Below are 23,835 nucleotides of genomic sequence, written 5' to 3'. Positions count from 1 at the left end.
GGAATTACATGGGGATGGCCCAGTCCTGGACGTGCTGCCGGAAGCGACACTCGTAGTTGAAGATCCGGTGGCTCTGGTCGACGTTTTCCGTGCGGGAGCTGAAGAGCAGCCGGAAGTAAATCCGGTTGATCCAAACCACCAGCCTGGGGAAGAAGGTGCTGCCGGGAAAAGTTGGGAATTCAGCCGGAATTCCCATCCCAGCCACGGAGGGGAAGGGAGCGGAAACGGATGGGAAAGGATCCGGGAATTCTTGGAATGTTGGGGTGGGATTGTCATGGAAAGGGAATCCTGTGGTGTTGCCTGGTGATCCTGATCCCATCCTGATCCCGATCCCGATCCCATCCCGATCCAGATCCATCCCAATCCCAATCCCATCTGAATCCCGATCCATCCCAATCCCAATCCCAATCCCATCCTAATCCTGATCCCATCCCAATCCTGATCCCATCCCAAACCTGATCCTAATCCCATCCAAATCCTGATCCCATCCCAATCCCGATCCTGATCCTGATCCTGATCCTGATCCTGATCCCGATCCATACCAATCCCGATCCCATCCCAATCCTGATCCTGATCCTGATCCTGATCCATCCCAATCCTGATCCCAATCCCGATCCCATCCCAATGCTGATAGTAATCCTGATCCTAATCCTGATCCAGATCCGAATCCTGATCCTGATTCCAACCCCGATGCTGATCTCGCTCCCATCCCAAGCATGATCTCAATCCCCAATCCTGATCCCAGTCCTGGTAGTGATCCCAATCCTGATCCTGAACTGGATCCCAATCCCCAATCCCAATCCCAATCCAAATCCCAATCCTAATCCCAATACCAATCCCAGCCTCAATTCCGATCCCAGATCCAGATCCAGATCCAAGTTCCAGGTCCATTCTAATCCCAACCTGGATCTGAACCCCGATCCCAATCCCGACCCTGATTTAAATCCCAATCCTGATCCCAGTCCTGATCCCGATCCCGCTTCCAATCCGGTTCCCATCCCTGATCCGAATCCTGATCTGGATTCTGATCCCAATCCCAATCCTGATCCCAATCCCAAACCTGACCCAATCCCAGTCCTGATCGTGTTCCCAATCCCGATCCCCTCCCAATCCTGATCCTGATCCCAATCTCAGTCCCGATCCTGATCTGAATCACCATCCGGATCTGAATCCTGATCCTGATTCCAACCCCGATGCTGATCTCGATCCCATCCCAATCCCAATCCCATCCAAATCCTGATCCCGATCCCAATCCCGATTCCATCCCAATCCTGATCCCATCCTAATCCCGATCCCATCCTAATCCTGATCCTGACCTTGATCCTGATCCTGATCCCATCCCAATCCTGATCCTGACCCTGATCCTGATCCCAATCCCGATCCCATCCTAATCCCGATCCAATCCCAATCCTGATCCCATACCAATCCTGATCCCAATCCCAATCCCATCCCAATGCTGATACTAATCCTGATCCTAATCCGGATCTGAATCCCGATCCTGATTCCAACCCCGATGCTGATCTCGATCCCATCCCAATCCTGATCCCATCCAAATCCTGACCCCGATCCCAGTCCAGATCCCAATCCCGATCCCTGTCCTGATCCTGATTCCATCCTAATCCTGATCCCAATCCCAATCCAAATCCTGATCCCAATCCCAATCCAAATCCTGATCCCAATCCCAATCCTAATCCTGATCCCAGTCCCAATCACATCCCAATCAATGCCTGATCTCAATCCTGATCCTGACCCTGATCCCGATCCCAGTCCTGATCCGAAATCCAAACCTGATCCAGATCCCGATCCTGATCCAGATCCAGATCCAGGTCCTGATCCCGGTCCCAATCCCAAACCCAATCCTGACCCCAATCCCATCCCAATCCCAAATCCCAAATCCCAATCCCAAATCCCGATCCCATCTGAAATTCGAATCCCACATCCCAAATCCCAAATCCCACATCCCAAACCCCAAACCCCAAATCCCAAATCCCAAATCCCAAACCCCAAACCCCAAACCCCAAATCCCAAACCCCAAACCCCAAATCCCAAACCCCAAATCCCAAACCCCAAACCCCAAACCCCAAACCCCAAATCCCAAACCCCAAACCCCAAACCCCAAACCCCAAACCCCAAACCCCAAATCCCAAACCCCAAACCCCAAACCCCAAACCCCAAATCCCAAACCCCAAACCCCAAATCCCAAACCCCAAACCCCAAACCCCAAACCCCAAACCCCAAATCCCAAACCCCAAACCCCAAATCCCAAACCCCAAACCCCAAATCCCAAATCCCAAACCCCAAACCCCAAATCCCAAATCCCAAATCCCAAACCCCAAACCCCAAACCCCAAACCCCAAACCCCAAACCCCAAATCCCAAATCCCAAATCCCGATCCCGTACCTGAGCCAGAGCAGGAACTGCAGGAGGTGATATCCGACCGCGTAATCCCAGAACCAGCTGGACGAGGAGCGCGGAGCCTGGAAATCCCAAATTTCCAAAATTCCGGGAAATTTTTGGGGATTTCATGGGATTTTAGGGATTTTTTCTCACATGTTTTTAGGGAATTTTTTAGGGATTTTAAGGAATTTTTTTGGTATTTCAGGGATTTTTTTCAGGGATTTTAGGGATTTTTTCTTAATGATTTTTAGGAATTTCTGGGGGGATTTTAGGGAACTTTTTAGGGATTTTAGGGAATTTTTTTGGTATTTCTGGGATTTTTGCAGGGATTTTAGGGATTTTTTTTTTAATTGTACGGATTTTTTTCAGGGATATTTTCCAGGGATTTTAGGGAATTTCAGGGATTTTTTTCAGGGATTTTAGGGAAATTTTTCAGGGATTTTAGGGAATTGTTTTAGGGATTTTAGGGAATTTTTTCAGGGATTTTAGGGAATTTCAGGGATTTTTTCTTAGGGATTTTAGGGAATTTTTGGGGGGATTTTAGGGATTTTTTTCAGGGATTTTAGGGATTTTTTCAGGGATATTTTCCAGGGATTTTAGGGAATTTCAGGGATTTTTTCTTAGGGATTTTGGGGAATTTTATGGGATTTTAGGGAATTTTGGGGTTTTTTTTCAGGGATTTTAGGGAATTTTTTCAGGGATTATTTCTTAGTGATTTTAGGGAATTTTTTAAGGATTTGGGGAATTTTTTCTGGAATTTTAGGGAAATTTTTCAGGGATTTTAGGGAATTTTATGGGACTTTAAGGAATTTTTTCACGGATTTTAGAGATTTTTTCAGGGATATTTTCCAGGCACTTTAGGGAATTTCAGGGATTTTTTCTTAGGGATTTAAGGAATTTTTTGGTTATTTCAGGGATTTTTCCAGGGATTCTGGGATTTTTTTTTTTAATTTTACGGATTTTTTTCAGGGATTTTAGGGAATTTTTTTTGAATTTTAGGGATTTTTTCAGGGATATTTGCCAGGGATTTTAGGGAATTTCAGGGATTTTTTCTTAGGGATTTTAGGGAATTTTTTTTTGAATTTTAGGGATTTTTTTCAGGGATATTTGCCAGGGATCTTAGGGAATATTTTCCAGGGATTTTAGGGAATATTTTCAGGGATTTTAGGGAATTTTTTTCAGGGATTTTAGGGAATTTTATGGGATTTTAGGGAATTTTTCTTAATGATTTTTAGGAATTTCTGGGGGGATTTTAGGGAACTTTTTAGGGATTTTAGGGAATTTTTTTGGTATTTCTGGGATTTTTGCAGGGATTTTAGGGATTTTTTTTTTAATTGTACGGATTTTTTTCAGGGATATTTTCCAGGGATTTTAGGGAATTTCAGGGATTTTTTTCAGGGATTTTAGGGAAATTTTTCAGGGATTTTAGGGAATTGTTTTAGGGATTTTAGGGAATTTTTTCAGGGATTTTAGGGAATTTCAGGGATTTTTTCTTAGGGATTTTAGGGAATTTTTGGGGGGATTTTAGGGATTTTTTTCAGGGATTTTAGGGATTTTTTCAGGGATATTTTCCAGGGATTTTAGGGAATTTCAGGGATTTTTTCTTAGGGATTTTGGGGAATTTTATGGGATTTTAGGGAATTTTGGGGTTTTTTTTCAGGGATTTTAGGGAATTTTTTCAGGGATTATTTCTTAGTGATTTTAGGGAATTTTTTAAGGATTTGGGGAATTTTTTCTGGAATTTTAGGGAAATTTTTCAGGGATTTTAGGGAATTTTATGGGACTTTAAGGAATTTTTTCACGGATTTTAGAGATTTTTTCAGGGATATTTTCCAGGCACTTTAGGGAATTTCAGGGATTTTTTCTTAGGGATTTAAGGAATTTTTTGGTTATTTCAGGGATTTTTCCAGGGATTCTGGGATTTTTTTTTTTAATTTTACGGATTTTTTTCAGGGATTTTAGGGAATTTTTTTTGAATTTTAGGGATTTTTTCAGGGATATTTGCCAGGGATTTTAGGGAATTTCAGGGATTTTTTCTTAGGGATTTTAGGGAATTTTTTTTTGAATTTTAGGGATTTTTTTCAGGGATATTTGCCAGGGATCTTAGGGAATATTTTCCAGGGATTTTAGGGAATATTTTCAGGGATTTTAGGGAATTTTTTTCAGGGATTTTAGGGAATTTTATGGGATTTTAGGGAATTTTTTTAGGGATTTTAGGGAATTTCAGGAATTTTTTCTTAGGGATTTTAGGGAATTTTTGGGGGGATTTTAGGGATTTTTTTCAGGGATTTTAGGGAATTTTCAGGGATATTTTCCAGGCATTTTAGGGAATGTCAGTGATTTTTTTCTTAGGGATTTTTGGGAATTTTATGGGATTTTAGGGATTTTTTTCAGGGATTTTAGGGAATTTCAGGGATTATTTCCAGGGATATTAGGGATTTTTTTCAGGTATTTTAGGGAATTTTCAGGGATTTTAGGAAATTTCAGGGATTTTAGGAAATTTTCAGGGATTTTTTCAGGGATTTTAGGGAATTATTGGGATTTTAGGGAATCTCAGGGGTTTTTTTTGAATTCGAGGGATTTTTATTACAATTTCAGGGATATTTTCAGGGATTTTTCCAGGGATTTTAGGAAATTTTAAGGGATTTATGGGATTTTTTTTCTTAGGAATTTTAGGGAATTTTACGGCATTTTTGGGAATCTCAGGGAATTTTTTCAGGGATTTTAGGGAATTTCAGGGATTTTTTTCAGGGATTTTAGGGAATTTTCAGGGATTTTAGGGAATTTCAGGGATTTTTTTTTTTTTTGGAATTTCAGGGATTTTTTTGGTATTTCAGGGATTTTTTCAGGGATATTTTCCAGGGATTTTTATGGAATTTTAGGGATTTTTTTTTTTTAGAGATTTTAGGGAATTTTAAGGGATTTTTAGAGATTTTTTTTTTTGGAATTTCAGGGAATTTTTTTTGGTCCTTCAGGGATTTTTTTCAGGGATTTTTCCAGGGATTTTAGACAATTTTAGGCATTTTTTCCTTAGGGAATGTAGGAATTTCATGTGATTTTAGGGAATTTCAGGGATTCCCTGAGCCCATTCCCAAAATCCCGGAATTCCCAACCCAAAATCCCTCCCTCGAGTTCCGGGACCTGGGAACTGTGGGAATTGTGGAAATTTTGGGAATTTTGGGGATTTTGGGATCCGTGCCTGTGCGGTGGGGTCCTGGTAGATGATCCGAACGTTCTCCGTGTGCGGGAACCACAGGAAGCGGAAAAATTGGGAATTCTGCAGGTGCTCCTCCAGCTGATCCAGCACCTGGAAAAAATTCCCAGAAAAAATTCCCAGGAAATGATTCCCCAAAAAAAATCCTGGAAAAAAATTCCCAGGAAATTATTCACCCCCCCAAAAATTATTCCCAGGAAAAATTCCCAGGAATTATTCCCAGAAAATATTCCTCGAAAAATATCCCTAATAAATATTCCCTGGAAATATTCCTGGGAAATATTCCCGGGAAATTATTCCCAGGAAATATTCCCCAAAAAAGTTAAAATAGGAATTATTCCCACAAAAATATTCCCAAGAAATTATTCCCAGGAATTATACCTAGGAAATATTCTCAGGAAAAATTCCCGGGAAAATTTTCCCAGAAAATATTCCCGAAAAATTCACAGAAAAATTTCCCAGAAAATTATTCCCAGGAATTTAACCCAGAAAAAAATGCCAAGAATTATTCCCCCCCCCCAAAAAAAAATATTCCCAGGAAATATTCCCGGAAAATTATTCCCAGAAAAAAAATCCTGGAAATCATTCCCAGGAAATATTCCCTGAAAATTATTCCCAGGAAAAATTCACAGAAAAATTCCCAGGAAATTATTCCCCAAAAAATAATTCCCAGAAATTATTCCAAGAAACAATTCCCAGGAATTAATGCCAGGAAATTATTCCCAGAAAAGATATCCAGGAAATCATTCCCAAAAATTATTCCCAGGAAAAAATTTCCAGGAAAAATTCCCTGGAAATATTCCCAGAAATTATTCCCAAAAAAGGATATCCAGGAAAAATTCCCAGGAAAATTCCCAGCAGGAATTCCAGGAATTTTTCTCCACATTCCTGGGGAAGTTCCCAGAGTTTTTTTCCCTCATTCCCAAGAAAATTCTGGGAATTTTTCTCACATTCCCAAGAAAATCCCGAGTGGAAATTCCAGGAATTTTTCCTCATTCCCAAGGAAATTCCAGGATTTTTTCCCCACATTCCTGAGGAAAATCCAGGTGGGAATTCCCAGAGTTTTTTCCTGATTCCTGAGAAAATCCCCGACAAAATTCCCAGGAAAATTCCAGAAAATCCCAGGATTTTTCCCGGCATTCCCGAGGAAATTCCCAGAGTTTTTTCTGGATTGCTGATAAAATTCCTGAGAAAATTCCCGAGAAAATTCCGGTATTTTTTCCCACATTCCTCAGGAAGTTCTGGGATTTTTTTCCTTCATTCCCAATGAAATTCCTGAGAAAATTCTCAGGAAAATTCCAGAAAATTCCACCATTTTTACCCCTTTCCTCAGGAAATTCTGTCAGTTTTTCCCTGATTCCCGAGGAAATTCCTGAGAAAATTCCCAAGAAAATTCCCAAAAATTCCTGGAATTTTCCCACCATTCCTGAGGAAATGGTGAGAGCTTTTTCCTGATTCCTGAGAAAATTCCTGAGAAAATTTCACCAATTTTCCCCAATTCATGAGGAAATTCTGAGAGTTTTTTCCCTGATTCACGATGAAATTCCTGACAAAATTCTCAGGAAAATTCTGGAAATTTCCACCGATTTCCCCCCATTTTGGTGTAAATTCCCACCGAAATTCCCGCCTAAATTCCCGACAAAATTCTGTGTTTTCCCCCAAAATTCCGGCTAAAATTCCATCAATTCCGGCTGGAATTTTCCCCTCCTTCCCAAAGCATTCCAGGCAGGAATTCCAGGGAATTTTTTCCCCATTCCTGAGGAAATTCTTGATGAAATCCCTGACAAAATCTCGAGGAAAAATCCAGAAAATTTCAGGAATTTTTCTGGCATTCCTGAAGAAATTCTGTGAGGTTTTCCTGATTCTTGAGGAAATTCCCGAGGAAATTCCCAAGAAAATTCCAGAAAGTTTCAGGAATTTTTCCGGCATTCCTGAGGAAATTCTGAGAGTTTTTTTCTGATTCTTGATGAAATTCCTCACAAAAATCTTGGGAAAATTCCAGAAAGTTTCAGGAATTTTTCCGGCACTCCTGAGCAAATTTGGGCGGTTCTTTCCTAATTCCTGAGGAAATTCCTCACAAAAATATCAGGAAAATTCCAGAAAATTTCAGGAATTTTTCCTGCATTCCTGAGCAAATTCCGACAGTTTTTTCCGATTCCTGATGAAATTCCTGACAAAATCTACAGGAAAATTCCAGAAAAATTCAGGAATTTTTCCGGCATTCCTGAGCAAATTTGGGCCTTTTTTTCCTGATTCTCAATGAAATTCCTCAGAAAAATCTTGGGAAAATTCCAGAAAATTTCAGGAATTTTTCCAGCATTCCTGAAAAAATTTGGGCCTTTTTTTCCAGTTCTTTCCTAATTCCTGAGGAAATTACTCACAAAAATATCAGGAAAATTCCAGAAAATTTCAGGAATTTTTCTGGCATTCCAGAGGGAATCCCTGACAAAATCCCCAGGAAAATTCCAGAAAATTCCAGGGATTTTTCCAGCATTCCTGAGCAAATTTGGGCCTTTTTTTCCTGATTCTCAATGAAATTCCTCACAAAAATCTTGGGAAAATTCCAGAAAATTTCAGGAATTTTTTTGGCGTTCCTGAGAAAATTTGGGCCTTTTTTTCCGGTTCTTTCCTAATTCCTGACGAAATTCCTCACAAAAATATCAGGAAAATTCCAGAAAATTTCAGGAATTTTTCCAGCATTCCTGAGGAAATTTAGGCCTTTTTTTCCTGATTCTCGATGAAATTCCTCACAAAAATCTCAGGAAAATTCCAGAACATTTCAGGAATTTTTCCCCGATTCCTGAGGAAATTCTGAGAGGTTTTTTCTGATTCTTGATGAAATTCCTCACATAAATCTTGGGAAAATTCCAGAAAATTCCAGGAATTTTTCCGGTATTCCAGAGGAAATCCCTCACAAAATTCCCAAGAAAATTCCAGAAAATTTCAGGAATTTTTCTGGCATTCCTGAGCAAATTTAGGCCTTTTTTTCCTGATTCTCAATGAAATTCCCCACAAAATTCTCCAGAAAATTCTGGAATTTTCCACCGATTTTCCCCCGTTTTGGCGTAACTTCCTGCTGAGATTCCCGCTAAAATTCCCGCGTTAATTCCGTGTTTTTCCCCGGAATTCCGGATCAATTCCTCACAAAATTCTCCAGAAAATTCTGGAATTTCCCCCCAATTTTCCTGTATTTCTGCGTAAATTCCTGCCAAAATTCATGACAAAATTCCCGCCGAGATTCCATGTTTTCTCCCGGAATTCCGTCGCATTCCCGCACCTGTGTGAGTGTGGAGGGAAAGGCGACCTCGCGCAGGCGGAACTTGGGCACGCACTGGAAGGTGACGCTCAGCACCACCCCCAGAGCGCCCAGGTGCAGCCGCGCCGCCCCGAACAGCGCCCGGCCCTCGGCCTCGCTCACGGTGTCATCTTCATCATCATCATCATCGGCATCATCTTCATCGGCACCAGCGACAGCGGAAACGGAACCGCCGGAAATGGAACTGGAACCGTCGGCCGAACAGCGCAGAACCCGCCCCGACGCCAACAGCAGCGACAGCGCCACCACCTGGGGACAAAAAATGGGGATTTGGGGATTATTTAGGAGTTTTTTTGGGGTTTTTTGGGAATTTTTTTGGTGATTTTTTGGAATTTTTTGACAATTTTTTGGTGATTTTTTGCGAATTTTTGGGTGATTTTTTTGGAATTTTTTTGGGATTTTTTGAGAATTTTTTGGTGATTTTTCGGGAATTTTTTGGTGATTTTTTGGCATTTTTTGAGAATTTTTTGGCGATTTTTTGGTGATTTTTTGGGATTTTTTTCAGAATTTTTGGGCAATTTTTTGGCAATTTTTTGAGAATTTTTTGGCGATTTTTTGGGAATTTTTTGGCGATTTTTTGACATTTTTTGAGGATGTTTTCGTGATTTTTGGGGAATTTTTTGGTGATTTTTTGGCATTTTTTCAGAATTTTTTTGGTGATTTTTCGGGATTTTTTGGGTATTTTTTAGCATTTTTCCAGAATTCTTTGGTGATTTTTTGGCATTTTAAAAGATTTTTTAAAAAATATTTTCAACAGATTTTTCAGGATTTTTGGGGGTAGGTTAATGGAGTTTTGGGATTTTTTTTGGGGCTTTCTAGGGGAAATTTTAAGATTTTTTGGAGATTTTTTTGGGCAATTTTTTGAGGGATTCCTTGCGTTTTTTTATATTTTTTTTGGATTTTTTGAGGATTTTTAACGACTTTTTTGGGAATTTTTAAGGACTGTTTTGAGATTTATTGGGGGATTTTTTGGGGAATTTTTTGAGAATTTTTTCGGATTTTTTTCACTATTTTGGGGGATTTTTGTGGATTTTTTAAAGTATTTTGGAGGGATTTTCTGGGGATTTTTTGAGATTTTTCTGTATTTTTCAGGAGTTTTTTTGAGGATTTTTTCTGACATTTTTTGGGGATTTTTAGGGATTTTTGGGAAGTTTTGGCGGCTTTTTTTAGGTTTTCTCGGCGATTTTTCAGGGTTTTTTAGGATTTTTTGGGGTTTTTTTTGAGGCTTTTCAAGGATTTTTTGGGGATTCTTTTGGGTCTTTGGCAGATTTTGGGGAACTTTTGGGGTTTTTTGGGTGCCCGGGTGCAGCCTTGGGCCTCAACATCGGCACCAGAACCGGAACCGGAACCGGAACCGGAACCAGAACCAGCAGAAACGGAACCGGAACCCGAACCGGAACCGGAAACAGCGGCACCAGAACCGGAACTGGAACCGGAACCGGACCCTCAACCGGAACCGGAACCTGCGGAACCGGAACCAGCAGAACCGGAACCGGAACCAGCGGCACCGGAACCGGAACCGGAATCAGCGCCGCCGGAACCGGAACCAGCGGCGCCGGAACCGGAACCGGAATCAGCGGCGCCGGAACCGGAACCAGCAGAACCGGAACCGGAACCAGCGGGACCGGAACCGGAACCAGCGGCGCCGGAACCGGAACCGGAACCAGCGGCGCCGGAACCGGAACCAGCGGCGCCGGAACCGGAACCGGAACCGGAACCAGCGGTGCCGGAACCAGCAGAACCTGAACCGGAACCAGCGGCGCCGGAACCGGAACCAGCGGCGCTGGAACCGGAACCTGCGGAACCGGAACCGGAATCAGCGGCGCCGGAACCGGAACCAGCGGCGCCGGAACCGGAACCGGCGGCGCCGGAACCGGAACCTGCGGAACCGGAACCAGCAGAACCGGAACCGGAACCAGCGGCGCCGGAACCGGAACCAGCGGCGCCGGAACCGGAACCGGAACCAGCGGTGCCGGAACCGGAACCAGCGGCGCCGGAACCGGAACCAGCGGCGCCGGAACCGGAACCTGCGGAACCGGAAGCAGCAGAACCGGAACCGGAACCAGCGGCACCGGAACCGGAACCAGCGGCGCCGGAACCGGAACCAGCGGCGCCGGAACCGGAACCTGCGGAACCGGAAGCAGCAGAACCGGAACCGGAACCAGCGGCACCGGAACCGGAACCGGAACCATCTGCACCAGAACCGGAACCGGAATCGGAACCAGCAGAACCGGAACCGGAACCAGAACCGGAACAAGCGGAACCATCGGAACCGGAAGCAGCGACACCGGAACCGGAACCAGCGGCACCGGAACCGGAACCATCGGCACCGGAACCGGAAACAGCGGCGCCGGAACCGGAAACAGCGGCACCGGAACCGGAACCGTCGGCGTTGGCACCATGGGCCGAACAGCACAGAACTCTGGGAATTGTCTTGGAATTTTTGGGGATTCTTTGGGGCCTTTTAGGAATTTTTTGGGGAATTTTTTTGGGATTTTTCGTGATATTTTTGGGGATTTTTTTGAGAAATTTTTTTTGATTTTTTTCACTGGTTTGGGGGATTTTTTACGGATTTCTGGAGGATTTTTAAGGACTTTTTTGGGATTTTTTAAGGATTTTTTGAGAATTTTTGGGGGGATTTTTTTGGGGTGTTTCGGGATACTTTCATTGATTTTGGGGACATTTTAAGACTTTCTAGGGGAAATTTTGGGATTGTTTGGGATTTTTTTAGGCAATTTTTGAGGGATTCCTTGCATTTTTTCAATATTTTGGGGTGGTTTTTAAAGGATTTTTTGGTGGATTTTTAAGGACTTTTTGGGGTTTTTTTTGGGGATTTTTTGAGAATTTTTTTCGGCTTTTTTTCACCATTTTGGGGGATGTTTGTGGATTTTTTAAAGGATTTTGGAGGGATTTTCTGGGGGATTTTTTGAGATTTTTCAGGATTTTTTAGGAGGCTTTTCTGGGGGGTTTTTTGGTGGATTTTTGCGGATTTTTTATGGATTTTTTTGGATTTTCTTGTGGATTTTTGGAATTTCTTTAAGGATTTTTGAGGGTTTTTGGGGGATTTTTGGGGTTTTTTAGGGAATTTTTTGAGATTTTTTTTGTGATTTTTTTTTGATTTTTAAAGATTTTTCAAGGATTTTATTGGGGGATTTTTTGCAGCTTTTTGTGGATTTTTTTGGGGACTTTTTATGGATTTTTGGCGTTCTTTTGTTGGAATTTTTTGGATTTCTTTGGGGGGATTTTAGGATTTTTTGAGAATTTTATGAGAATCTTTTGGGTGATTTTTTTTTGAGTATATGGGGGGTTTTGGGGTTTTTTTGGGGGGATTTTTTGGTGATTTTTTGGGATTTTTAAAGATTTTTTTAAGGATTTTTGACAGGATTTTTTTGGGAATTTTTTGGGGTGTTTTGGGGTACTTTCACTGACTTTTTGGGATTTTTTGTGATTTTTTGTGGGGTTTCTTTTTGAGATTTTTTGGGTGATTTTTGGGATTTTTTTGGGGTGGATTTAGAAGTGGGGGCCTGTCTGGATTCCTGAAATTTCCAAAATTCCCAGAATTCCCGGAATTCTTGGAATTCCACCTGTGTGGGCAGGATGCCGCCAGATCCCGCGGGTCTGGGTTTTTTTTTCTATTTTTGGGGATTTTTGGGGATTTTTTGGGATTTTTTTGGATTTTTTGGGATTTTTTTTGATTTTTGGGGATTTTTTAGGGTTTTTTTTGCATTTTAGGGAAATTTTGGGTGGATTTGGAATGGGGTCATGTCTGGATTCCTGAAATTCCCAAAATTCCCGGAATTCCACCTGGGTGGGCAGGATGCTGTGCCAGATTCAGCTGGTCTGGGTTTTTTTGGGATATTTTTGGATATTTTGGGATTTATTGGGATTTTGGGGATTTTTTGGGGTGGATTTAGAAGCAGGGGGTGTGTCTGGATTCCTGAAATTCCCAAAATTCCCAGAATTCCCGAAATTCCCAGAATTCCACCTGGGTGGGCAGGATGCCATCTTGGATCCCGCTGGAGTGGGGCTTTTTGGGGATTTTTTTCGATTTCTGGGGATTTTTTGGGGTTTTTTTTGGGGATTTTTGGGTGGATTTGGAATGGGGTCATGTCTGGATTCCCGAAATTCCCGGAATTCCTGGAATTCCACCTGGGTGGGCAGGATGCTGTGCCGGATGCCGTTGGTCTGGGTTTTTTTGGGATATTTTGGGATTTTTGGGGATTTTTTTGGGGATTTTTTGGAAATTTTGGGTGGATTTGGAATTGGGTCATGTCTGGATTCCCGAAATTCCTGAAATTCCCGGAATTCCTGGAATTGCACCTGGGTGGGCAGGATGCCGTGGTGGATCCTGCTGGTCTGCATTTTTTTTTTTGATTTTTTGGGATTTTTGGGGGATTTTTTTATTATTTTTTTTGTTTTTTTTGGTTTTTAGGGAAATTTTGGGTGGATTTGGAATGGGGTCATGTCTGGATTCCCGAAATTCCCGGAATTCCCGGGATTCCACCTGGGCGGGCAGGATGCCGTGCCGGATCCTGCTGGTGTGGGGTTTTTTTGGGATTTTTGGGGATTTTTTTGGGATTTTTGGAGACTTTTTTGGGTTTTTTGGGGATTTTTGGGATTTTTTTGGGTGGATTTAGAAGCGGGGGGTGTGTCTGGATTCCCGGAATTCCCGGAATTCCTGAATTTCCTGGATTTCCACCTGGGTGGGCAGGATGCCGTGCCAGATCCCGCTGGTCTGGGGTTTTTTTGGGATTTTTTGGGATTTTTTTTGGATTTTTGGGGATTTTTTGGGGGATTTTTGGGAAATTTTGGGTGGATTTGGAATGGGCTCATGTCTGGATTCCAGAAATTCCTGGAATTCCCAGATTTCCACCAGGGTGGGCAGGATGCCGTGCCGGATGCCGCTGGTCTGGGGTTTTTTGGGGATATTTTGGGATATTTTGGGATTTTTTTGGGATTTTTTGGGATTTTTTGGGATTTTTTTTGGGATTTTTTGGGGTTTTTTTGGATTTTAGGGAAATGTTGGGTGGATTTGGAATGGGGTCATGTCTGGATTCCTGAAATTCCCGGAATTCCCGGAATTCCACCTGGGTGGGCAGGATGCCGTCCTGGATCCCGCTGGTCTGGGTTTTTTTTAGGATTTTTTTTGATTTTTGGGAATTTTGGGGATTTTTTGGGGTGGATTTAGAAGTGGGGGGTGTGTCTGGATTCCTGAAATCCCCAAAATTCCCGGAATTCCCAGAATTCCCAGAATTCCACCTCAGTGGGCAGGATGCTGTCCCGGATCCCACTGGAGTGGGGCTTTTTGGGGGATTTTTTGGGATTTTTGGGATTTTTGGGGTGGATTTAGAAGCGTGGGGCGTGTCTGGATTCCCGAAATTCCCAGAATTCCCAGAATTCCCAGAATTCCTGGAATTCCACCTGGGTGGGCAGGATGCCGTGTTGGATCCCGCTGGTCTGGGGTTTTCTTGGAATTTTTTGGGATTTTTTGGGATTTTTGGGCAATTTTGGGTGGATTTGGAATGGGGTCATGTCTGGATTCCTGAAATTCCCGGAATTCCCGGAATTCCACCTGGATGGGCAGGATGAGGCGCCGGATGCCGCTGTTGTGGGTTTTTGTGGGATATTTTGGGATTTTTTTGGATTTTTGGGATTTTTTGGGTGGATTTAGAAGCAGGGGGTGTGTCTGGATTCCTGAAATTCCCGGAATTCCCGGGATTCCCGGAATTCCACCTGTGTGGGCAGGATGCCGTGCTGGATCCCGGTGTTGTGGGTCCCGGTGCCGATGACTCCGGCCGCCGTCACCTCGGACACGGCGCCTAAACTGGGCGGGAAAATTCGGGATGAGAATTCCCAAAGTGGGATCCGGGCCTGAAGCCGATCCCGATCCCAAATCCGAGCCCAGATCCCAAAAACCCCAAATCCCAATCCCAAATCCAAAATCCAACCCCCAATCCCAAAAATTCCAAATCCCAAATCCCAATCCCAGTTCCTGTCCCAATCCCAATCCCATTCCCAATCCTGATCCCAAATCCCAAACCCCGAACCCCAAACCCCAAATCCCAAATCCCAAATCCCAAATCCCAAATCCCAATCCCGATCCCGATCCTGATCCCGCCTGGATCCACTCCCAGATCCATCCAAATCCCAAATCCAAAATCCCAAATCCCAGATCCCAAAAATCCCAAATCCCAAATCCCAATCCCAGTTCCTGTCCCAATCCCAATTCCATCCCATTCCTGATCCCGATCCCACCTGGATCCCAAATCCATTCCCAATCCCAATCCCATTCCCAATCCCAAATCCCGATCCCAAACCCCAAACCCCAAACCCCAAATCCCAAACCCCAAATCCCAAACCCCAAACCCCAAATCCCAAATCCCAAAAACCCCCCAAAAAACCCCAAAAAAGCCCCAAATCCCCTCCCCCGCTCACTTCCCCAGGGCCATCCCGTGTTTGTCGAGCTCCCGGTGCAGCTCCGAGAGGAGAATCCCGCCCTCCACCGTCACCTGCAGCTTCTCCTCGTCCACCTGACAAAATTCCAGAATATTTTGGGAATTCTTGGGATTTTTTGGGAATTTTTGGGGGGATTTTTGGGGATTTTTTGTGAAATTTTGGGAATTTTTAGGATTTTTTAGGGATTTTTGAAGGTTTTTTTTTCGATTTTTTCCCCACCGTCACCTGCAGCTTCTCCTCGTCCACCTGCACAATTCCAGAATTTTGGGGAATTTTTGGGAATTTTTTTGTGACATTTTGGGAATTTTGGGGGATTTTTTGGGAATTTTTCGGGAATTATTTGGGGGATTTTGAAGGTTTTTAAATTGATTTTTTTGGGATTTTTCCCACCGTCACCTGCAGCTTCTCCTTGTCCACCAGCCAAAATTCCCAAATTTTTTTGGATTTTTTGGGAATATTTTTGAATTTTTAGGAATTTTTGAGAATTTTTTGGGGCATTTTTGGGAATTTTGGGGGATTTTTTGCAAATTTTGGGGGATTTTTAAAGGTTTTTAATTGATTTTTGGGATTTTTCCCACCGTCGCCTGCAGCTTCTCCTTGTCCACCTGCACAAATTTGGGAATTTTTGGGAATTTTGTGGAATTTTGTGGAATTTTTGGGAATTTTGGGAAATTTTGAGGAATTTTTGGGCGATTTTTTGGGAATTTTTGGGGGGATTTTGGGGGGATTTTTCCCACCGTCACCTGCAGCTTCTCCTTGTCCACCTGCACGAATCTGGGAATTTTTGGGAATTTTGGGAATTTGAGGAATTCTTGGGGAATTTTTGGGATTTTTTAAAAGATTTTCTGGGATATTTTTCCAATTGTTGCTGTTTCTTTTTTTTTTTAATTTTTTGGGTGAATTTTTCCCGATTTCCTCACTTTTTTTAAATTTTTTGGGCGAATTTTTACCGATTTTTTCACTTTTTCTTTTTAGTTTTTGGGTTTTTTGGGGTATTTTTCTGGAAGGTTCCGGCGCTGACCTGCAGCACGCCGTTCATTATTTTGAAATTTTTTTGTGTATTTTTGTGGAATTTTGTGGAATTTTTTTGACTTTTTTGGTGGGATTTTTGGTGATATTTGGGTGATTTTTGGGGGAATTTTTTTTTAAGATTTTCTGGGATATTTTTCCAATTTTTGCTGGGTTTTTAAAAATTTTTTAGGGTGAATTTTTACCAATTTCATCACTTTTTTTTTTTAATTTCTTGGGCAAATTTTTACTGATTTGATTTTTTTTTTTTTAAATTTCTTGGGTGAATTTTTACCGATTTCTTCACATTTTTTTTTTAATTTCTTGGGCAAATTTTAACCGATTTTTTCCCTTTTTTTTTTGATTTTTGGGGTTTTTGGTTATTTTTCCGGCGGGTTCCGTCTCTGACCTGCAGCACGCGGTTCATTATTGTGAATTTTTTTGTGTATTGTTTTTTTGGTGAATTTTTTTTTGTTGATTTTTGTGGAATTTTGTGGAATTTTTTTGGTGGGATTTTTGGTGATATTTGGGTGATTTTTGGGGGAAATTTTTGCGATTTTTTAAAAGATTTTCTGGGATATTTTTCCAATTTTTGCTGTTTTTTTTTTTTATTTTTTGGGGGTGAATTTTTACCGATTTTTTCACCTTTTTTTTTTGATTTTTTGGGTGAATTTTTACTGATTTCTTCACTTTTTTTTTTTTTAATTTTTTAGGGAAATTGTTACCGATTTTTTCACTTTTTTTTTTGATTTTTGGGGTGAATTTTTACCAATTTCATCACTTTTCTTTTTTTAATTTTTTGGGTGAATTTTTACTGGTTTTTTCACTTTTTTTTTTTTTATTTTTGAGGGTTTTTGGGGATTTTTCCGGAAAGTTCCGGCTCTGACCTGCAGCACGCGGTTCATTATATTGACTTTTTTTGTGATTTTTTTTTTTTGTGATTTTTTGGTGATTTTTGTTGATTTTTGTGGACTTTTTTTGATTTTTTGGTGGGATTTTTGGTGATATTTGGCTGATTTTTGTAGGAATTTTTTTTAATATTTTCTGGGACATTTTTCCAATTTTTGCTGGTTTTTTTTTTAATTTTTTAGAGTGAATTTTTACCGATTTCTTCACTTTTTTTTTTTTTTAAGTTTTTGGGCAAATTGTTTGCGATTTTTTCACTTTTTTTTTTTTGATTTTTGGGGTGAATTTTTACCGATTTCTTCACTTTTTTTTTTTAATTTCTTGGGCAAATTGTTACCGATTTCTTCACTGTTTTTTTTTAATTTTTGGGGTGAATTTTTACCAATTTCTTCACTTCTTTTTTTTAATTTCTTGGGCAAATTTTAACCGATTTTTTCACTTTTTTTTTGATTTTCGGGGTATTTTGGGTATTTTTCCGGAACATTCCGTCTCTGACCTGCAGCACGCGGTTCATTTTGCCCATGTGGATCATGAAGCCGTCGGAACAGGCGATGTCCGACGGGGAGTGGCCGCCCCCGACCACCTTCACGCGCTTCCCGCGCTGCCGCGCCAGCGCCAGGATCTGCGGGAAAACGGGAATTAGCCAAAAAACAGCCCGAAATAGGGGAATTAGCCCAAAAAACAGCCCGAAATATTGGAATTATCCCAAAAAAAAATATCCCGAAATATTGGAATTATCCCAAAAAAACCAGCCCAAAATACTGGAAATTAGCCCCAAAAAAACCCAGCTCAAAATATTGGAATTATCCCCAAAAAACCATCCCAAAATATCGGAATTATCCCAAAGAAAACCATCCTGAAATATTGGAATTATCCCAAAAAAAATATCCTGAAATATTGGAATTATCCCCAAAAAAATATCCCAAAATATTGGAATTATCCCAAGAAAAACATCCCGAAATATTGGGAATTATCCCCAAAAAACAGCCTGAAATATTGGAATTATCCCAAAAAAAACATCCTGAAATATTGGAATTATCCCAAAAAAACCAGCCCGAAATATTGGAATTATCCCCCCAAAAAATCCCAAAATATTGGAATTATCCCAAAAAAACCATCCCGAAACATGGGGAATATCCCAAAAAAAACCATCCCGAAATATTGGGAATTAGCCCAAAAAAATCATCCCGAAACATGGGAATTATCCCAAAAAAACAGACCAAAATATTGGAATTATCCCAAAAAAAATCATCCCGAAATATTGGAATTATCCCCAAAAAAACAGACCAAAATATTGGAATTATCCCCAAAAAATTCATCCCAAAATATTGGGAATTATCCAAAAAAAACCCAGCTCAAAATATTGGAATTATCCCCAAAAAACCATCCCAAAATATTGGAATTAGCCCAAAATAACAGCCCAAAATATTGGGAATTATCCCCAAAAAAAATCCCAAAAATATTGGAATTATCCCAAAAAAAACATCCCGAAACATTGGAATTATCCCCAAAAAAAATTCCCGAAATATTGGAATTATCCAAAAAAAACCCATTCCGAAATATTGGAATTATCCCAAAAAAAAATCCCGAAATATTGGGAATGTCCCAAAAAAATGGGCCTAAAATATCAGGAATGGTCCGGAAAAATGGGCCTGAAAAGCCGGGAATGTCCCAAAAAATACCACCCAAAATATTGGGAATTATCCAAAAAAACTGGTCCTAAAACATTGGGAATGTCCCAAAAAAACCCACCCAAAAACATCAGGAATTGTCCGGAAAAATTTGACTGAAACCTCGGGAATATCCCAAAAACCGTCGGGAATATCCCAAAACCATCGGGAATATCCCAAAAAACATTGGGAATGTCCCAAAATCCTTGCAAATATCCCAAAAAAACGATCTTAAACCATTGGAAACATCCCAAAAAACATCCAGAATATGCCAAAAACTGATCCTAAAATATTGGGAACATCCCAAACACATCGGGAACATCCCAAATATCATCAGGAATGTCCCAAAGAATCGATCCTAAAACATTGGGAACATCCTAAAAAAAATTGGAAGTGTCCAAAAAAAAGATCCTAAACCATCGGGAATGTCCCAAAAACCATCAGGAACATCCCAAAAATGTCAGGAACAATCCCAAAAACCATCAGGATAATCCCCAAAACCATCAGGAATGTCATAAAAAGATCGGGAATATCCCAAAAAAAGATCCTAAACCATGGGGAACATCCCAAAAACCCAACCCCAAAACCCCTCGGGAATTTCCCCCCCGGAATTCCGGGAATTCCCCCAAACCCCTTGGGAATTACCCCCTGGAATTCTGGGAATTCCCCCCAAAAACCCATCAGGAATTGCCCCCAAGAATTCCGGGATTTCCCCAAAAACCCCCTCGGGAATTCCCCCCAAAACCCCTCAGGAATTCCCCCCCCCCCCAGAATTCCCGGAATTCCCCCCCTAGAATTCCCGGATTTCCCCCCAGAATTCCCAGATTTCCCCCTCAGAATTCCCAGATTTCCCCCCGGAATTCCCGGATTTCCCCCCGGAATTCCGGTAATTCCCCCCAAAAACCCTTCGGGAATTCCCCCCGAACCCCTCGGGAATTCCCCAAACCCCCCTTGGGAATTCCCCCCCGGAATTCCAGGAATTCCCCCAAAACCCCCCCGGGAATTTCCCCCAGAACCCCTCGGGAATTCCTCCCTGGAATTCCGGGAATTACCCCAAACCCCTCAGAAATTCCCCCAAAAAACCCCCTCGGGAATTCCCCCCAAAATCCCACGGGAATTGCCCCCGAAATTCCGGGAATTCCCCCCAAAAACCCCTTGGGAATTCCCCCTTTGGAATTCCTGGAATTCCCCAAAACCCCCTCAGGAATTCCCCCTGAACCCGTCGGGAATTCCCCCCAAAACCCCACGGGAATCGCCCCCAAAATTCCGGGAATTCCCCCCAAAACCCCCCCGGGAATTCCCCCCCAAAATTCCGGGAATTCCCCCCAAAACCCCCCCGGGAATTACCCAAAACCCCTCAGAAATTCCCTCCCGGAATTCCCGTATTTCCCCCGGAATTCCCAAATTCCCCCCCCCCGGAATTCCCAGATTTCCCCCCGGAATTCCCGTTTTTTCCGGAATTCCCGGATTTTGTCACCTGTCGGATCTCCTGGAGCGATCCCGGCTGGAAGAAGAGCTCGGGGCAGCACCCATGGGTGCCCGCCCAGTTCCGGAACAGCACCCCGGGGTGCCCGCGGGGCTGGAACGGGATTTGGGGTTTGGGGTTTGGGGTTTGGGATTTGGGATTTGGGGTTTGGGGTTTGGGATTGGGATTTGGGATTTGGGGTTTGGGGTTTGGGATTTGGGATTTGGGATTTGGGGTTTGGGGTTTGGGGTTTGGGGTTTGGGATTTGGGGTTTGGGGTTTGGGGTTTGGGGTTTGGGATTTGGGGTTTGGGGTTTGGGGTTTGGGATTTGGGATTTGGGGTTTGGGGTTTGGGGTTTGGGGTTTGGGATTTGGGGTTTGGGATTTGGGATTTGGGGTTTGGGATTTGGGGTTTGGGATTTGGGGTTTGGGGTTTGGGGTTTGGGATTTGGGATTTGGGGTTTGGGGTTTGGGATTTGGGGTTTGGGGTTTGGGGTTTGGGGTTTGGGGTTTGGGGTTTTTGGGATTTGGGGTTTGGGGTTTGGGGTTTGGGGTTTGGGGTTTGGGATTTGGGGGTTTGGGATTTGGGGTTTGGGATTTGGGGTTTGGGATTTGGGGTTTGCGGTTTGGGATTTGGGGTTTGGGATTTGGGATTTGGGGTTTGGGGTTTGGGATTTGGGGTTTGGGATTTGGGGTTTGGGGTTTGGGGTTTTTGGGATTTGGGGTTTGGGGTTTGGGGTTTGGGGTTTGGGATTTGGGGGTTTGGGATTTGGGATTTGGGATTTGGGATTTGGGATTTGGGGTTTGGGGTTTGGGATTTGGGGTTTGGGGTTTGGGGTTTGGGGTTTGGGGTTTGGGATTTGGGGTTTATTTGGGGTTTGGGATTTGGGGTCGCCCCAAATCCCGAACTCCCAGAATCCCCAGTAGCCAAAAATTCCCAAATTTCAAATTCCTAAAATCCCAAATTCGAAAAATTCTAAAATCCCCCAAATCCCCAAAATCCCAAATTCCCAAATCCCCAAAATCCCAAATCCCACAATTTGCACATCCCAAATTTCCCAAATTCCCAAACCCCCCAAACTCCAAAACCCCAAATTCCCCCAAATCCCAAAAGTCCCCCAAAATCCCCACAATCCCCCAAATTCCCCCAAAAATCCCCAAATTCCCCCAAAAATCCCCAAAATCCCCTCCCCCCAAAAACGGGGGGGGGGGGAAAAAAATCCCGAAAAACCCCCAAAATTTGGGATTTTTCAAATTTTCCCGGGAATTTTCACTTTTGGCCTTCCCAAAAATTTCCAAAATCCCCAAATCCCCAAAACATCCCCCAAAATACTCTGAAAAAATCCCCCAAAAAACAGCAAAAAAAGGAAAAAAAATCCAAAAAACCCCCAAAAATTCGGAATTTTTCCACCTTTTCCCGGGAATTTTCACTTTTGGGGTACCCAAACTCCCAAATTTCCAAACCCCCAAAATTCCCCAAAATCCCCCAAAAACCGGGAAAAAATCCCAAAAATCCCCCCCCCAAAACCCCCCAAAATCCCAAAAATCCACCCAAAAAACCGGGAAAAAAATTCCCAAAATCCCCCCCCAAAAAAAACCCCAAAATCCGGAATTTTCCCACCTTTTCCCAGGAATTTTCCCCTTTGGAATTCCCAAATTCCCAAATCCCCAAATCCTCAAAATCCCAAACCCCCCAAATTCCCAAAATTCTCAAAAAACCAAAAAATTCCCACAAAAAAATTGCCATAAAATTGGCAAAAAAAAATCCCCAAAAATGGAAAAAAAAATCCAAAGAAACCCCCCAAAATTTGGAATTTTTCCACCTTTTCCCGGGAATTTTCACTTTTGGGATTCCCAAATTCCCAAATCCCAAAATCCCCAAAATCCCCACCCCCCAAAATTCCCAAAAATCCCAGAAAACCCCCAAAATTCCCACCAAAAAAACCCCAAAATTGCGGAATTTTCAACCTTTGGAGCGGCCGAAACCTCCCGGGGGTGGGGGCGGGGTTGGATTTTCCGGGAATTTTCGCTTTAGGATTCCCAAAAATCCCAAAAAATCCCCCAAATCCCAAACCCCCAAATCCCTAAAAGCCAAAAATCCCAAAAAAGAGGGAAAATTCCTAAAAAATTGTGAAAGAAATTCCAAAAAACCCCCAAAAATTCGGAATTTTTCAACTTTTTTCCGGGAATTTTCGCTTTGGGGATTCCCAAAAATCCCAAAAAATCCCAAAAAATCCCAAACCCCCAAATTTACGAAAAATCCCAAAAATCTCCCCCAAAACCGGGAAAAAATCGCTAAAACCGCCCCCAAAAAACCCGGGAAAATACCAAAAATTCGGAATTTTCCCACCTTTTCCCCGGAATTTTCCCTGTTGGGATTCATAAAAATCCCAAATCCCAACACCCCAAAATTCCCCAAAATCCCAAAAATCCCCCAAACCCAAAAAACCCCATAAAGTCCCCCCAAAAATTCGGAAAAAATCCCCCAAAATGGAAAAAAAATCTTTAAAAAACCCTAAAATTCGGTATTTTTCAACCTTTTCCCGGGAATTTTCCCTTTTCGAATTCCCAAATTCCCAAATCCCAAAATCCCCAAAATTCCCCAAAATTCGCAAAATTCCCACCAAAAAAAAAAATCCCAAAACCCCCCCAAAATTGGGGAATTTTCAACCTTTGGAGCGGCCGAAACCTCCCGGGGGTGGGGGCGGGGTCGGATTGTCCGGGAATTTTCGCTTTGGGGGTTCCCAAAAATCCCCAAAATCCCAAAAAATTCCTCAAAAATCCCCAAAATCTCCCAAAAAACGGGGAAAAAAATCCCCAAAATCCCCCCCCCCCAAACAAACCCGGAAAAATCCCAAAAATTCGGATTTTTTTCCCACCTTTTCCCGGGAATTTTCCCCTTTGGGATTCCCAAATTCCCAAATCCCCAAAATCCCCAAAATTCCCCAAACCCAAAAAAACCCCCAAAAGTCCCCCCAAAAAACCCCGAAAAAATCCCAAAAATTCAGAATTTTTCCACTTTTTCCCAGGAATTTTCTCCTTTGGAATTCCCAAATTCCCAAATCCCAAAATCCCAAAAATCCCCAACCCCCAAAATTCCCCAAATTCGCAAAATTTCCACAAAAAAAACCCCAAAAAAACCCCAAAATTGGGGAATTTTTGACCTTTGGATCGGCCGAAACCTCCCGGGGGTGGGGGCGGGGTTGGATTTTCCGGGAATTTTCCCCAAATTCCCAAAATTCCCCCCAAATTCCCCCAAAATTCCCCAAAATTCCCTTACCATGCTGGAGCCGCTTCCCGCCAGGATTTTGGGGGAATTTCCGGGAATTTTGGGACTTTTTTTGGATTTTTTGGGGTTTTTTTTGGGCTCGGAGGTCGCGGCGGCCGCGGAATTCCCGAAAAAA

At 42.5% G+C, this 23,835-nt stretch overlaps 1 protein-coding gene across 1 annotated transcript in view; it reads right to left on the bottom strand.

Moving 5' to 3' along the window:
- The window catches only part of LOC115494645 (L-gulonolactone oxidase), a 38,349-nt gene extending 14,514 nt beyond the window's left edge, over nt 1-23,835 (bottom strand). The window contains exons 1-10 of the mRNA XM_072926234.1: nt 23,712-23,835; nt 20,445-20,546; nt 17,794-17,919; nt 15,363-15,457; nt 14,661-14,751; nt 9,119-9,176; nt 8,889-9,037; nt 5,597-5,704; nt 2,401-2,477; nt 9-158 (exon numbers count right to left, since the gene is read on the bottom strand). Of these exons, the coding sequence (XP_072782335.1) occupies nt 9-158; nt 2,401-2,477; nt 5,597-5,704; nt 8,889-9,037; nt 9,119-9,176; nt 14,661-14,751; nt 15,363-15,457; nt 17,794-17,919; nt 20,445-20,546; nt 23,712-23,714 (959 nt within the window). The 5' untranslated portion in view covers nt 23,715-23,835. The remainder of the gene's footprint in view (nt 1-8; nt 159-2,400; nt 2,478-5,596; nt 5,705-8,888; nt 9,038-9,118; nt 9,177-14,660; nt 14,752-15,362; nt 15,458-17,793; nt 17,920-20,444; nt 20,547-23,711) is intronic.

Source organism: Taeniopygia guttata, chromosome 3 (genome assembly GCF_048771995.1).
Source record: "Taeniopygia guttata chromosome 3, bTaeGut7.mat, whole genome shotgun sequence".
Taxonomy (NCBI): domain Eukaryota; kingdom Metazoa; phylum Chordata; class Aves; order Passeriformes; family Estrildidae; genus Taeniopygia; species Taeniopygia guttata.
Note: the sequence above shows the minus strand (reverse complement) of the source record. Positions and strands in the feature narration are given on the sequence as shown.